At 38.7% G+C, this 16,104-nt stretch overlaps 2 protein-coding genes across 5 annotated transcripts in view; one reads left to right on the forward strand and one right to left on the reverse strand.

Annotated features, from left to right (window-relative positions):
• MPPE1 (metallophosphoesterase 1) overlaps positions 1-11,989 on the forward strand; it is a 33,821-nt gene extending 21,832 nt beyond the window's left edge. For 3 of the 4 annotated variants that reach the window (XM_026063046.1, XM_026063044.1, XM_026063048.1), the window contains exons 2-10: positions 3,448-3,832; positions 4,678-4,786; positions 5,091-5,194; positions 5,793-5,873; positions 7,809-7,917; positions 8,829-8,900; positions 9,012-9,134; positions 9,948-10,088; positions 11,518-11,989. In XM_026063046.1, the coding sequence (XP_025918831.1) occupies positions 3,558-3,832; positions 4,678-4,786; positions 5,091-5,194; positions 5,793-5,873; positions 7,809-7,917; positions 8,829-8,900; positions 9,012-9,134; positions 9,948-10,088; positions 11,518-11,700 (1,197 nt within the window). In that variant the 5' untranslated portion in view covers positions 3,448-3,557 and the 3' untranslated portion in view covers positions 11,701-11,989. Of the gene's footprint in view, positions 1-677; positions 784-3,447; positions 3,833-4,677; positions 4,787-5,090; positions 5,195-5,792; positions 5,874-7,808; positions 7,918-8,828; positions 8,901-9,011; positions 9,135-9,947; positions 10,089-11,517 lie in introns of those variants that run through there. The other variant, XM_026063045.1, reaches the window with a different exon arrangement.
• A 347-nt stretch (positions 11,990-12,336) lies between these two features.
• GNAL (G protein subunit alpha L) overlaps positions 12,337-16,104 on the reverse strand; it is a 127,646-nt gene continuing 123,878 nt past the window's right edge. Inside the window, exon 12 of the mRNA XM_026063049.1 lies at positions 12,337-15,311. Within this exon, the coding sequence (XP_025918834.1) occupies positions 15,165-15,311 (147 nt within the window). The 3' untranslated portion in view covers positions 12,337-15,164. The remainder of the gene's footprint in view (positions 15,312-16,104) is intronic.

The raw sequence follows: 16,104 nt of genomic DNA on the forward strand, positions 1-16,104 counted from the left end.
TGCAAACTACAGAAGATCACGGTTTTCTGTTACAAAATATGTTCTCTGCTCAAACAGTTGAAAGTTATTAATGTGGTGAGAATCTTGATCTCGCCTTCATGATGAACTTGTAAAACTTTCGAAATCAGTCTTGTGTCATCCCACTGCTAGAAGCAGCAAAAAATCTGTCAGTCTTTCTTTGTAACTTTGATCCTTGAGCCCTGGTAACCAAAGTGATTCCAGTTTAATCCTAGCAGTGAGCCGTGCTGGGGGGCGTAATAGCAACRTGTTGAACCACAGCTCTGTCTTGCAGTGCGCATGCAGCCTGGCAGTGTTGCGTGCGGCCCTTCCATCGCGCTAATCCTGCGTGTCAGAGGACAGCCCGCTTTTGTCTGGGTCTCCAGGTCCTGTGTGCTGCATGGGATGGTTAGATTACTGCTGTGCGTGCTTGGCTTCAGCTGAACTGCTTTTATGTTGGTGCGTAGAGGTATGCAGCCACAGTCCTGAGCAAATGGTTTGGAGGGGATGTGAGTGGCTGTCGGCTGGCAGGTGGCGGAGCGAAGCAGGCTGGAGAGTAAAGCAGCCAATGCGGCCGGGGATTTCAGTCAGCCAGTAGTAGGAGTTGTCCTTCAGCTCATTCTGCCTGGCTGACTTTTGGTGATTTTTCTTTCACCRTCAGGAAGCTGGAAACCTAGGATGCAGACAGGAGACCTCTGGCATCTTCCACATCTGTGGCACAGCTCCCAGAATAGTAACAGCTAGCAGCAGAAACACTGGGATGGGAAATACGTGCAAAAACGACAGGTTCGGTGTCTGTGTGTTTGGTTATGTTTCAGTTACCCTGCATGACTTTTGAAAATGGCAGCTCCGCCTTGAAGAAATTTTTCTTTCTTTTTGAATAAAAGCAACCTTTTTTTGCATTTGATGGGATCATCATACTTCTGAGGATCTGTTTTTTTTTTCACTGATTTGTAATGTTGCCTTTTTGCTGCAGCTCTGTAGCTGTTTGGACAGCTTTTGAAGAAATCTGATGTGTGAAAAATCATATAATGAAATAAGCTACTAGAGAATGCTTAAGCATCGATAGCAAAATGACAGAGTTTATTTGCTTTAAGCTTTGTGTAGATGGTGAATAAGAAGAGTCATAGGGTTCTGAGATTTTATTCTATTTTTACATGCCTAATGCAAGTTAAGTGACTTACTGGCATTTTATGTGCAATTCAGTACCATTTTATTAGAGGAGGAGACTGTCTAAGACTACAAAAGTCTACTTCCAAATTCTGAGGTAGGTACAGTTTGTGCAGGATAAGGCCATATGAATTTGTGTGTTTACAGTTATGAATTTTCCTGTCTCTTATCCTTGTTGCGGTATGTTGAACAGACATTTCTGCTTTAATCTTGCCTTGTGAGATATGAAAACAAGATCTTGTTGATTTTTATTATACTGGTTGAATGAGATATAGATGAGATTAATATTAAACAAGTTAATCAGGCTTTATTTGTAGTTCCACTGTATCATGAAATTGTTATGTCTGGCCAGTGGCTTTCTCCTGCAAAACTAAGTTTATCTAAACTGAGTTGCTGCAATTAAGTATTAGTTGTGCTAACATTAAATAATGCATATTAGAAATGTTACATGCTACAGATTAATGGTTCTCTTTTATGAGTAAGTACTTTGTAGTGTTGTTAATAGAAGCTCATATTTGAAAATAAATGGCTATTATCAAATGGAGGTTTTGACTGGAAAACTACAATAATCATGTCATGTCAGTTTTTGCTCTCCATAAGATGTGAATCAAATGAGCCTGGGGCATGGGGCAGTGAAACAATTCAAGTTTTGTTACTGCTCTGTGTGTGCTACTGATTTAAAAAAATAATAATTAAAAATATTAAATTTATATGGTTCTGTATTTTTGTCCCAGTTTTCCTAATGCTAAATTTTAAAAGGTAATGAGTATTCAGTTATAATCAGATTTAGTCAGCATAAGTGGACACTGGCTGTTAATCGTTGTAATAGTACTCAATAGCTGAAGCTGTCAAAACTAGGGAATACATTTTGCAATGCCTTTTCCTGTCTATTAGAATAGTGCTTATTTTCCTTTCTATATTTTCCAGAAGTGTTCGATAATTACTGATGTCCTAGAACTTAGTCCTGTGTTAGAACTTTTTTAACTTAGTAAGCACAAAAGTAATCCTATTCTTTGGGGGAAAATAAAAGACTTTTCTTCTCACGTTTCTCTGGAAGTTTTTTGATGAGCATGTGAAGTAACATCTTCACTGCTCTTCTGCTAGTCCTTCCCTCGGACTGTTAATACATTGTACTTGGTTAGCTGTAAAAATGGGTCTTTCAGACATGCAGTGCTCTTCTGAATGAATCCTGGAGAGGCTGCAGGTGAAACTTAGGCATTTTTCTTGAACATAAGGCTAGTATCCCTGTCTTCTCAGCTGGGATACTTGTTTCTTGTGGCACTTACCGCTGGAGGTGTTCCTGTGAAGGACTGTAGAAGAAACAGAAATGTGAAACTGTGGGTAAAGCTTCTCCTTAACCCCGAAGTAAGGAGCTTCTGTTAAATGCCTGTAAACGAGTGAAACAGTCAAAGAGCTCTGTTAAAGTTGTGGCTTGTGAGAGTAGAGACATTTATTTCAGATTAGCCTTTAAAATGACCTAAAATAAGTAATAACATTATCATTCTAAAAGTGGATAGGTTCCCTGTTTGGGTTACGAGCCATCCAGAGAGAAAGAAATCTGTAAATACAAACTATTTGCCAACTTATAAGAGCTTATTTTCCCACATTTCTCTTCAGTTATATTGCTGTCTCTGTCTCCACGAGGCTTAGACATTTCTTGGTTCCCTTGTTAGAAATGAAGCACTCTTAGTTAGCTACTCGTGTATCTGGGCCTATCTTCCTGGAAAGCTCCAGTAAATTGGTTTCGGGGATAGTAAATTCCTTCTGGTTGTTGGAAGTTCTTGCAATGAGCCTTTTTAGAGGTGGTAGTTGTATTGATTTGGTGTAGCTGTGTTATGCGACTTGTGCCTGACAGTGGTTGCATGCGGCATTGCAGCGGCTGGGATGGTGTGGATCCCAGTGTAATTCCTTGCTCTGCCTCTCAGCACCACCTCTCTCCTTTTTTTTGCTGCCGTTCAAGCTGGGCTGTGTCTGTGACCCCTACTCATGGTGTTTGCACTGTATAGTCACAAGAACATCAGGCAGCCAGGTCCTAGCTGGCTTTAAACTAGCTGCCTTGATCCTGGTAGCCCAGAGCGCCAATCTACGTGCAATAGCGTGGCCTTCTGTGTGGGTTAAAGCTATCCAAAGGAGACCAGCTTTGCTTTTTAGTTCAGTTTTGCATATTTCCAGAGCTTTCAGGGTGACGCGAAGCTAACACTGTAGGCTGTGCATGGTAGCTCCTTACATTTTAAGGGAATGCCGGCCTTGTGAATGTTTTATTTTGTATTCCCTCTGCAGGGTCGCAGTACTGATGTGAAGCCCGACTTGGTCCTGTGAATAGCCCCTACTGTTTTCAGCTCAATGAGGAGAACTTAGCCATTGGGAAAGACTCTTTTGCTGGTACTGCAATGCTTCAATCTAGCTCAAGCGCTGTGAGAACTCTTCCTTTGAAGAAAAGGATCTGTTTCCTGATGAAACTTATTTTCTTCGTAAGCTCAGTGTTAATATTTTGTGAATTTTTAATTTATTATGTGGTGATTTTTCAATGTCACTGGCCAGAAGTGAAAGCTGGAGCTCACATGGGTAACAAAGAGATTTCTACTTYGGTCCTGAAGGCCATAATTTTAGCTGATACTCACCTGCTTGGTGAAATCAAAGGACATTGGCTGGATAAACTAAGAAGGTAATAATTTAATTTTTGGAATAATCTCTATCCTGTTTTTAGAGCTTTTAATAGTAACTAATGGGACAGATGGTTATAACTAATGTTGTGGTATTTGTAAGAAGTAAGTATGCTGGCTCTGACTTGCCTGTCTGGATTTGGACCGATGATCATAAACTAGTGTTGAAAGGTTAAGGAATGGGCCTTATTTAGTCAGTGCAGTATTGAACGTTCAGGTAGTTTGTGGGTGTAGACGCCTGAGCATTTTAGATAGGGCAGACAGTCTTTTCCAGTGTGTAGCAATGATTTATAAAATGCCTTAAAAAGGAGCCAGATAACTTTGATGTCCATCTAGTTTATACCTTTAATTGCAGAAAGGGAAGCTGGTAGCAGTTTGTAGCAGAATAATCAGTGGCAAAATCAGATTTAAAAGCAAAGATAATCCAATCCTGTGCCTAATGCACAAAGCCACATTGTTTCTGTCAATCCACAAGGAAGCAGAATGCTGCAAGAAAGTACTAATTTTGCCATGATATRATCATCATAAACTTTTGTTGAAGAAACAATGACATAGTAAAACCCATGCAATATTTCAGCAATTGATCAGAACAGTGTTTAATGAATTTGTAATGAATAAAGATAAACAAACTGGTATTACTTCTTGTGCAAGCTAGTCCTAATTGTTCTGTGGTGAGTTTAGAAGCACCTACTGCATTTTAAACTCCTTTCGAAGTATTTAAATTGAATTTCATATTCGCACTTTCAGGAGGTAGGAGCTATCTTCACTTTCCTGCCAGGCTGTGTTTGTGCATTCAGAGTCAAGGATGCAGAAGTTAGTGACGACTGGGTGTATATTTTCCCCTTAGGGAATGGCAAATGGAGAGATCTTTCCAAACTGCTTTGTGGTTACTGCAGCCAGATATTGTTTTTATTCTGGGAGATGTCTTTGATGAAGGAAAATGGAGCTCACCTCAGGTATGAATTTTATTTCAAAAAAGAGGATTTCTTGAAGGAAATGGACAGCAGAATAAGACAGACTAGGTATGCAAGGCTTTATTTAATATTACTATGGTTGTCTTACTGATAGAAGCTTCTAGGATGTTAGATATGAGTTGAAATCATGTGATTTTCCTTCATTTTTGGTAGTACCTTAGCACTTTTCCCTCTAATACCTAGTTTTAAAATGTGAACATCTCGCTGAGTGTGCACTTCTGTATTACATATTTATGGTTCTCTTACAATATTGTGGAACAGTGTTAATTTCTCTATTTTCCTGCAGGCATGGGCAGATGATGTCAGGAGATTTCGGAAAATGTTTAGACATCCAGTTCCTACTGAGCTAGTGGTTATCGTTGGAAATCATGACATTGGATTTCATTATGAGTAAGTTTTGTGAGTGAAAGAATAGGCAAGCGTCACGACTGAAGTGTCAGCATGCATACATACAGTAACCATTTTCGTGTCTCAGTGACTTTCTGTGTGTTTATACAGAATATTTTTGATCATAACCAAGTTGGAAGGGATTGTAATTTAGACCAGGATCTTAAAGTGTATTGATCTGTGGACAATGCGCTATAGGAGTACACTGTAGAACTGTTTTCAGACTCATTTTGTGCTGCTCTGAGCATGTTGTGAAGTTCGGAGCTGGTTGCTCTGCACTGGCAGAGAAGTCTTGAGGCTGCTTTTTCTTCTGTTGGGCTTCAGTGGCTGATAAGTACTTAGACTTTCTCCTGTTATCTCAGCATGGAAAAGTGTAAGTGCCCTTGCTCTCCTGTAGGATGGATGTGCTTGCACTTACCATTGGGACAGAATACACTATGAGTGGCAGAGCATCCCTGTGAGTTTGGCAGATCTAATCTTGAATATGTGATCTAGATAATGGAGTGATAAGCTGTGTGAATGGTCTTAAAAATGTAAAACTGTGTCAAATTATTTATAATGCCAGTTTTTTCCTCAGCTGTATTTTTGTTCTATCACACAGAATGACCACTTACAAGGTAAAGAGATTTGAAAAGGTTTTCAATTTTACTTCAGGAAAGCTAATAACTCGAAAAGGAATAAAGTGAGTATATATAATTTTTTTTTTCAGTGTTCAGAGTAGTGGTTACTGATCTAGGAGACCTGAATGATGAAAGATGAGATTTGCAAGTGGTGTTTCTAATGAAATAGTATTGGAATTCTTAGCTTACAGCTTCTTAAAATTGTTTTTGCTTTGTATCTAGTTTGTGCTATGTTAAAGGAAACACTGTACAAACACATTTTTTGATACAGAGTGGAGGCTGCTACTTTGAGCAAGATAATTTGTCATACTTTTAAATGGAAAAGTACTGTGGAGTTGGAATCGGCTTCTCTGGTTTGTGTTTCTACTTCCTTGCRGCTGGTAATGACCCATGGCTGTAAACATAAAAGAAAAATGGGATTCAGTAAAGAAAAACAAACAAAACCTGTCTGTGCTTACGTGTTAGAGTTTCATTAGTTTTAATAACTTCTTTAGTCTGCAGAACTTAATTTGTATTTCAGGAATTTGGCAAGATAGCAGTAGTTTGTCCAAAGTTTTGCCACAGGGTGGGGTAATAATGCACCAGCTCGGTTTGGCTTCTAGTAGATCTTGTTACAGAGCTTGTTCTCATAGTTGCATGTCTGTTCATTGGCGGTCACTGGTAAGGTAGCAAAGGGGTTGCTGTTTCTGTAGTTGTCTGATGTGTGTCCTTTTGTTATTTTCACATACTGTGTAGGAGTCTGATGAGGGAGAGCAACAGTGGATCTGTGGAAGGGCCTTTTGTTTTCTGTTTATTTATTTATTTACTTACTTATTTGCCTCAGATACATGAAGAGAAAACCCATTGCGAGTCTGTAGTTTGGCATGTATGCCATCAGTTTATAATTTTTTATGCTAATGTAAGATTCAAAAGCTACAACTTTAAGCTGGTTCCCTTAATTAAACAAAATTTTAAAGCATTCTAAACAGGTCTAAATTGATGCGTTTTTTAGGGAGACTTATGAGCTTCACGAATGGTCAGTATAATACTATTGTTTACCATGTGGATGTGAGGTCCCCTGCATATGTATTTCAGCTGTTTTTAGAAATAGTTATCAGGGAAATCTCCATATCACCTTTGATAAAACAGCACAGCAGAATTGCATCCAGCAGTGGATTTTATGTATAGTACCATATTCACTAACTGAAATGAGCTACATTGTTAATGAAATGTTACTGGATAAACTATTCTATAACAGATCAGTGGTCTAAAAGCAGATGATTTGATAAAACAGAATTTAAACTTATTTTGGTTTTGACCAGTAATTTAAATGGAGGCATTCAGCTCATTTATGTCTGTATATTGAATTGAGCTGGGAATATGTCTATTCATTGAGTCCTGAATGAGTGACTACAACAGGAATAAATCTGGTGGCAGAAGGTCATAGTTTGAAATATACTGGGAAAACTTTATTTCTTTTACAAGTAAAATCCCATTTTCCTTGTGAGAGACCACAAGGTGTGAAACAAAGTATGTTCAGGGCAGATGGCCAAGTGCCATTTCGCTTTTCAGTTGTTCAGAAGAAATTGGATTTCCTCTGATGTCTAAAATGTATGTTTAGGGAAAAGCAACTTCCCCTTTTCCTCAGAATTCAGTTTAGTGGGCTTCTAGCTGCCACTAGAATACAGTTTAAGTACCCATTACAATATTAAAAAGAATCTTGAAGTGTAAACATGAAATTTTTGGCACACAGTATATTGTGCAACCTAAGTAACAACAAATTATAAAACAAGCTACGATGTAGAGAAATGGTAACCTGCAATATGGATACTCAAGAGAGGATTTATAGCATGTGATTTGGGAAGCTGCTACTTTCTGCTGTTTTGCTGAGCTGCGTCCAACTTCTGAATACTTGCGTTTTATAAAATAAGGCTTATCCCACTTTTGTGCATGAATAGTAAATGCTTCTCTGCCCTCCCCACTTTCTTTCTCTTTACCCACTTCCTTGTATTTTCCAGCTTTGTCATAGTGAACAGCGTAGCCATGGAGAGTGACGGCTGTGCTATCTGCCGTACTTCAGAGGCAGAGCTTGTGGCTCTTTCTCACAAACTGAATTGCTCCCAGCAGGTAAGAGTTTATTAAAGATCTGATTATAGCCAGCAGCTCGGCTGCTGCAATGGAATTGTTGGTACTGCGGCAACAGTCAGGATACAACTAAGATTCATGACTGAAAAAAATCTGCTTCCTRTTCATATTGTAACTTGTTAGCAAAACTCTCTTTCTCTTCATTTTTCCTTTAACATTTTTACTTCGCTGTTCACTGTGTTATTTTGCGGTAATGGTGCTAACTCTGTTGTTAGTGCTGCCAGCTAACCTTGCACAGACTGCCATTTCTCCCAGTCCAAGGAATGGCAGGAAAAGTTCTGTAACCCTCTGCCTTTGACATAAGATGTGTAATAATCCTTGCATTTATATTTATGCAATTGTTCTTCTCTATGTCCTTCAAACTAGCCTATTCGTGTAGTTTTTTGATTTTACTAGAGTCTTGTCTTGACAGCTTAATAAGGTTTTAATCTTAGTTTTTTTTTCTTCTTTTTTCATCAAATCCAATTGCCTCTCATATTTCATCCCTGTTCCCTTTTTTCATAGGCAGACTGAAACCAAGGTAGGCAGCATGATTTACTGAGCGGGCAGTCAATCAGGAAACCATCTCCCAGTGAAAACATCGCCAGACTGTAACTGCTCTCTCTCTCTCAGGGTGTCCTAAATCTCTTTTTCCTTGTTTGTGCAGTGAAATTCTGCTATTGCTTTCTGCATTCAGAAAGAGTGCAGCTCTATCTACACCATCCCCCTTTCACTCATGGCAGAGGATCTTAAAAGAGCTTACACAGTGGACTGTATTTAAACACTGTATTCTGTGCTGATACTGCTTTTCTCAAAAACAAATGACCCCCTCCCTAGTTATAGTTTAATTCCCTTCCCCACCCCTCCTGTACACATAGGTGAAGATAATTTGTATGGACTGATTTTATTCACAGAAACCGAATCATTCCAACAAAAGGTGCAGTGATGTGGAAAAGCTTCCAGCTTCTGAACCAATCCTTTTACAGGTGTGTTGGAGATGGGGTGAGGCAAGATGTTGACATGTTTTTGGTGTATTTAGTAACTTTCTGCAAAGGCTGGATTGTTAACAACTGATCCTTGCTGTGGATTTCTCCCAGCATTACCCTCTCTATCGGAAAAGTGATGCTGAATGCAGTGGAGAAGATGCTGCCCCTCCAGAGGAGAAGAACATCCCATTTAAAGAAAAGTATGATGTACTATCTCAAGAGGCATCACAAAAGGTTTGATTAATTTAGCAACCTTAGTATCTTGGGGTGTGTGTGTGTGTGTGTGTGTGTGTGTGTGTGTGTTTAAATATCTATAGCTGAAAGAAATAATGCTGGAAAGGACAAATGCTCCCTGAGACAAGCTGACCACAGCTGCTCCTGCTTTAACGAGGCCTTTGCGAGACTGCTTGTTAAAGCTGCTTCCTTAAGGATCACCGTGGCCATGGCCTTGATTCTGCGGCACGTGTACAGGTGGTAAGTCCAGGTGCTCTCAAGTCTGCTGCAGTGTCATTATCTCTAATTTAGCATCTTGTACTTTATATAATGTGTACATTTGGACAAATCTGGTAGAAAGTCACTATTCTCCAACACTCTGAAAGTATTGCTTTTGCTGAATTAATTACCACAAGAAAATGCAAAGTTGAAATATTCCCAGTAAATCTAATGGGCAGTATTTGTTTCCTGCTGTGGAAATGTGTTCACTCAAGACTGACAGTACAAAATTCCCCCTTAGACAAGAAACAGCATTGCTTTATTAAAAACAAGATTTTTCCATTTGTGATGCCAACAACATGGTATTGGCTTTGTTGTTCTAATCTGTATGGCCAAAAAAAAAATCCAGTATTTGGGATGAGGGCCAAATGAGTGTGATTAATATTACAACGGCAACAAGTGTTTTACTGGAAAACAGTAGTTTATACAAAACACTTTGTAAGAATATTAGCACTCCCTTCCATTTTTTATTCTGTCAGAAGAAAAAATTTGGTGTTAAGCTGAATTTATTTTTAGTTATAACTTAACTTCTGGCTTTGCCATTTTGTATTCTAGCTGATATGGTGGTTTCATCCCCGTTTGATTCTCAGTGGACATACGCATAGTGCTTGTGAAGTGCTGCATGCAGGGAAAATTCCAGAAATCAGTGTCCCATCATTCAGCTGGAGGAATAGAAACAATCCTAATTTCATCATGGTAAGTTTTAATTTTTTTATTTTTGTCAGATAACTTTCATAAATAAATCAACATGGCAGTCAGCTATATTTTAAAACTGATTCTACCTGTAAAAACAAAAAATAAAAATAAAAAAATTGCCTACCCACCCAACCCACTCAGTACACTGCATCCACTTTATAAAGTACATCTGTGGGAGCCACATGTTCTGTGTGGTACAAAGCAATGCTGTTAAAGATCTAATTAGTATATGGGTACAACCATCCAACATTTTCTTATAAAGAGGGTGCATTGTAAACTATTGACTTGTAAAAATAATCAGTATTGTGCACTGAACAGTAGAAAGACTAGTTTTGCTCGGTTGATTTACCAACTATGAAAACAAGACCATATCCACCTCAACTTCTGCATGGTGATCATGGTTTTCAAACTCGTGCATTAACCACTTCACACAGTGAAAACGTTTGTCACATGCCAATAGTTTGCCTCCTCATTTCCAATTCACATTTTATGCAGTGTGTTGGTTATGTTCTCACAGGTAGTTCCAGTGCTTTGTATATCCTTAGAGGTAAATCAATTAGTTCCCCAGTTCAAAAATAAAACAGAACTCTTAAAAACTTGGAGAAAGAAGCAAAACCTGCAATCCTGTTTACAGAGTAATTTGTGACTTGGGGCAAAAATCTTTAATGTATTTTACTGCTGTTGGGTGTAGGCTGTTTATTACACAGGCAACCCCAAAATTTTAAATTCATTTTATCCAACTGTAAATATTTCTTCTTAAAAGTAGTTCTGTTTATTCCGTATTCCTGAGAGTAGCTGCCTTCAAACTACATATGCTCTCTGCACATGCCAGACAGTGCATCTTCACTGCAAAACAGGTTGGCTAATTACAGTTGCGTTGTCTTCACTACCATTTTATATCAGCCTCAGTCTTTTGTAAACTTTAATTTGAATTGCAAATTCAAACCAAAACCAAATTAAGGTCTTTTATGTTACTGTTTCAACTCATGTTAATAATTTGGATTAGCCAACACGGTTTTTCAGCATGGACTGGGTAAAAGGAGGGCTTGGAGAAAAGGAAGGGGCACATTCACAAAACCTAACTTCAGCCTAGCAAGGCTCCTTCCAGGTTGATTTACAGCAGCTAAAGTTAGGCTTCTCTTGAAGGCAGATCAGATGAGGAGCCCAGCTCTCTATTGACTCTAGATGGAACAGAGGGAAGATTGGCCTCTGGGCTAACGTTAGCCTGGTGAATATTCCAGTTAGTGCCCAGCACCACAAGGTACAGACTGACTCGCCAGCCCCCTGGAGAAGGCACTGGTACTAGGAAACTGGCCCCAACCCTTGCCACCCAGTACAATTAAAAAAATCAGAGATCTGACAGCCATGGTGTTACATCTGATTTAGAACCACTGTAACAGCAAAGTGACAGTCTTCATTTCTTTTCCAGGGTAGCATAACACCAACTGACTTCTCCCTCCAAAAATGCTTCCTTCCGTACGAGAGCAGAGTCTTTACTATATACTGTGCAGCAGGTGCTCTGCTTGTAATCCTGATACTAGCTCATTTTCAGCTTCTCACTCCACCGTTTTATTTTGCTCAGCGTTTAATCAGTAAGCATAAAGCAGTATGAAGAGCCAGACATCTGCATTCAGTCACTGAAATGCCAAAGCTGAGAACAGTCAAACATCAGGCTATATTCATGCCAGCAAATGACCTAATTTGATTGCTAGTCTGAAGGCAGGTTGCATTTACACATACCATAGAAGTCCTATACAGCTGATATGACTACTACAGGATAAATAACTGAAATGAATGTTTCATGCTGTACAAAAATACTGTATTCTACAATCAAATGAGTCCTTTTCCTGCTATAATTTTTGTATCAAATATGTATATTAAAAGTTTAACTGTACATTATGTAAATCCTATAGCCTCATCACTTATCTGCACTAGTGTCTTACCCTGGTGGAGGCTCAGTCTTGCAAACTGGAAACATTTCTCCGTTTTATTGCTGCATGGCCCTTCTAATGTCATACTTCTGTTTGTTAGGGTCAGGCAGAAGCTAGATGCATCAGCACTGAGATGCAGATTTTCTTAATCTTTTTAGAACGTCATATGTAAGGGACTGTAGTTTGGGACAAGAAATCTTCCAGTTCCTGACATATTAAATTGTTAGCTGAGAACAATTTGCAGTTATTGTCTACCAGACAACAACAGGAAGAAGCCTCGTGGATCCAGTTTGCTGAAACGCACTTGAAACCTGCTTAAAAAAAAAAAAATTAGGGTGACACCTCAAGCTGCTATTTTTAAAAAGATGTGCTATGATGAGCTTAAAAAAAGAGGGCCCTATTGCATCCCAGAGATCTGTGTGGTGAGGGGCCCTCCAGTTGCCGATCTTCTTCAAGAAGGAAGGTCAAATACAGCTGCAGTAACATCATCCTATGCCTTGGCCCTCAGCCTACAGCGAAGGGCTAGGAAGGTGCGTTATTTTGGAATCCTGCAGGGTTGCCAAGTTTTGTTAACTTTATTGTAGAGTCACTTTTTGAACTTCACTAGCATTTAGGTGAGGAGGGTGGAGACTGCCAGCAGCGATGCAGCGCACCGCAGTGCTGGGCCACAGGGCTCCAACTGGGTGGCAGCAACTAGAACGTGAAGGTCTGAGCTCAGTGTGTTTCCTCGCTAAGTCTAAGGGAAGCTGTGACAAACCTACCTCTTCTCCCCACCTACCCAAGAAAAAAACAGACGGTCGATTCCACACCCAGGACAAATTTTCTTCTGACATTCCTGCAGAGGCTGGGGACTCTAATCTTAACTACTGGGCTAGGGGATAGTTTTTAAAGAAAAGACGACTATTTCATGATTCATTTGCGGGGGGGGGTGTGGGGGGTGTTTACTTTTCTTGGCATGGGAAGTGAGAGAATCTTTGCATTTGGGAATTTCATTTATTACTAGCTTATTCCACCCAGCCTTTCACTTTCTAGGAAATATCTGATGACTGACTAATTGAAAATAGAAATATCAAAATACACACATTTCTGAGAAAAGGAAATGGTCATATTATAGTATCTAAAATGGGATTATTTATCATCACATAGAAACAAGTACTGAATTTGTAGTCTGAATTTAAAAGATGACTGATCAGGGTTTATAAATAACAACAATCCTTACAGTAAGAAGTAATCAAACCCACTGATTTATATGGCATTGTTGGGAATGTGTTAGATCTTAATCTCTCCCTAAATTTAAAATGAAGTGTGGAGATGTTCCAAAGTGTGGTAAAACATTCTATAAAGTAATGTAGTCTAACACTTCTCTAGGTTTCTGTTATTGCAACTGTAATTTTAGACATTTGTACAGGTTATCTTGGACACAGGAAAAGTATATAGTCACAGACATAAAACACCTATGTATAAAATATAAAGCAGTGTTATAGTTACTAAAAAGGACATGCCTTATTGCTACAGCAATTCTTGCTTTTTATATATTGTACTGTACCACAACTTGTTTTGAGAATGTCATTTGCATAAATTATTCAAGTTTGAGAAATATTCACACATTTTGATTCTACAATATTTAAAATAAAACAATTTTCTAATGTGTCTCTTTATTAAAAGAGAAATAAAAATGTCATCTTGTAATTCTCTTAGGCCAGACACAAGGGTTTATACACCTTTTTTTTCCCCTTCTTTCTTGCTATTTACTTGCACAATGAAAGCCGCTGTTGGTACAAAGATTGAAGAGCTTTATATAATGGTGCTTTACACATTCACAATCGGTCTGTGCAATTGTGAAGTTCTATGAATGACCAAAGAATTACCAAACATATTTTCTAAATATAAAGAAAAAAAGATCCTTGGTTCCCATTGAAACAACACCAGGTTGCAATTTGGACACTTGAATGAATTCCAATGTTTTAAAGCTGAGACTTCAAAAGAGAAAGGCATGTTTGCTGCAACATCCGGTGACTGTAATACCTTACTTGGAAAGGTAAGTGGTTAATTTGCATAATTTATAATTTTTATACTAAAGAGCATTTTTATATAAACCAGAAAAAAAACCCTAAACTCTACAGATAAAGTTCTTACCTTCAGTCACTGCTGCAGGTAAGGTTGACATCAAGCTGTACAGCGCAATCAAAAACATACTTACATCTTAGCTCATTTTACAGGTACAGCCATAATCAAGGCACAAAGATCTTCTACAAGTATTTTTCTTCAATAAAGTTGTACAAAATAATATTACATTTTACAGTCTGTACAATATAATAAACCAGCAGTAAAACAAAAAAATATATATAGGGAGAGGACTGTTGTCCAAGAATGATCTGAACTAAAAGGATCATTTGTGGACAGCACAAATAACGTAAGTGAGGGTGGTAAATTTTCTGCCTAGATGCAACAGGCTGAAAAGTAGCTGTAATTCAAATGCCTGAGGTGTGCAGAGACACTTAGCTCCAAAACCCCAGAAAAATTGCTTTGTCTTCACTATTCCTCTCATTATCTACTCTACTTCCTGTGCCAGTAACGGCTTAAAAGAGGAGGTCACTTTATCAGTTGACCTGCAACTCAGAAATGCTAAAAACTGTGACAGAGTAATAAATATTGTGGTGCTGCTACATTGTGTGTCTACTTCCTCAACAGTATTTAATAACCTGATACAAAGTGCATTAATCTTTTTCACCCATCAAGTACTCTTCAATGTCATGTTAAAAAGGAAACCCACACAGAGGGATAGGAATGACTTTAGTGTCATCCAGCTGACATACCAGTTTGAACTAACATTAACCTGCTGGGAAAAAATTAGCAGGTTATGTTCAGTTAAAAAACAAAACCTAAGGGAACAGAGGTAGCCAAAAGGCTTAGTGGAATGATGAAGAAGTGGCATGTCAAAATAAAGCACAAAAATAGTCCCAGAAAGCATGAAGGAAAAGAACCCAGACTTGCTTCAAATCAGCTTTAAGGATAAATAATTAAAGTAAACAAASTGAAAAGACTGACATTTCTATAGTATATTCTTCCACCCTGTGTGGGGTAGTATCAAGAGAAAGAGTAAGGAGCAAAGAATTTAAAACCACAGGTTCCACGGTGATCCCCCTCACAAGAGTTCGTACTGGCGAAGATGCATTCGCTGAATGATGTCTCGACAGTCGTTGAACACTCTACGGATATTTTCTGTGTCCACTGCACATGTAAAGTGTGGGTAGCAATAATGTCTGCCGTCTCCACTCGCCGTACTTATCCTCTGTGGAAACAGGAAGACAAGACGGTAAGGAGGTGTTCCTCAGGGAGGGTCACCTACAGGTGGCTCACAAAGTGCCAAAAGACATGGGAAATTATGTGTGTGTGTGAGAACATGCTAATATTATACCTACGATTTTTATATATACATATATATATAAAATATATAAATACATATAATTATTTTTTATTCATATTGGATGTGGCAAAGTCCTTTCTCTCTCTCTCTCAAAAAGGACTTTGGTGGTGTCCAATATGAATCACAGATTTGAAACAAAGTCAACAGAAGTTATGTATAATAGTACAGGGTCAGTATGTTAGTACTGTTTAATAGCTGCTTATGCTATTATCGTTTGTACATCACTATATGGCTAATTTGTCCTGTTGACAGCCAGCATTGCACTCTGTCAGGCACCTCTGCCAGGAACTATTTTCTCTTCTCTTTTTGGCGCCATCACGTGGCAAATCTTTGACCATTGGTTTTGTGTAAGCAACACTAAACTTTGAAAGCAAACATCCTAGTACTGAAGACACTAGTGGCAGAAAACAGCAACTAAATGCCCCTTCAAACTAAAGGCCCTAGAAGTTCCCTTTACTTAGGATACTTATCGGAGGCAAATGAAGACCTGAGCTCACTGCTGAGATCAGCTCATGGTGGAATTGCAAAGAAAGCGGCCGGCTTCCTGCAGAATACTGAAACATGCCCAAATCCAGTAAACAGCCGACCAGTCCGGATTTAATTTTTGCAAGGCTATTGCACAACTTTTGAGGTTCCTAACTTAAGCTCCAGAACAACT

This window comes from Apteryx rowi, unplaced genomic scaffold, assembly GCF_003343035.1.
Source record: "Apteryx rowi isolate R43461 unplaced genomic scaffold, aptRow1 scaffold_199, whole genome shotgun sequence".
Lineage (NCBI taxonomy): Eukaryota > Metazoa > Chordata > Aves > Apterygiformes > Apterygidae > Apteryx > Apteryx rowi.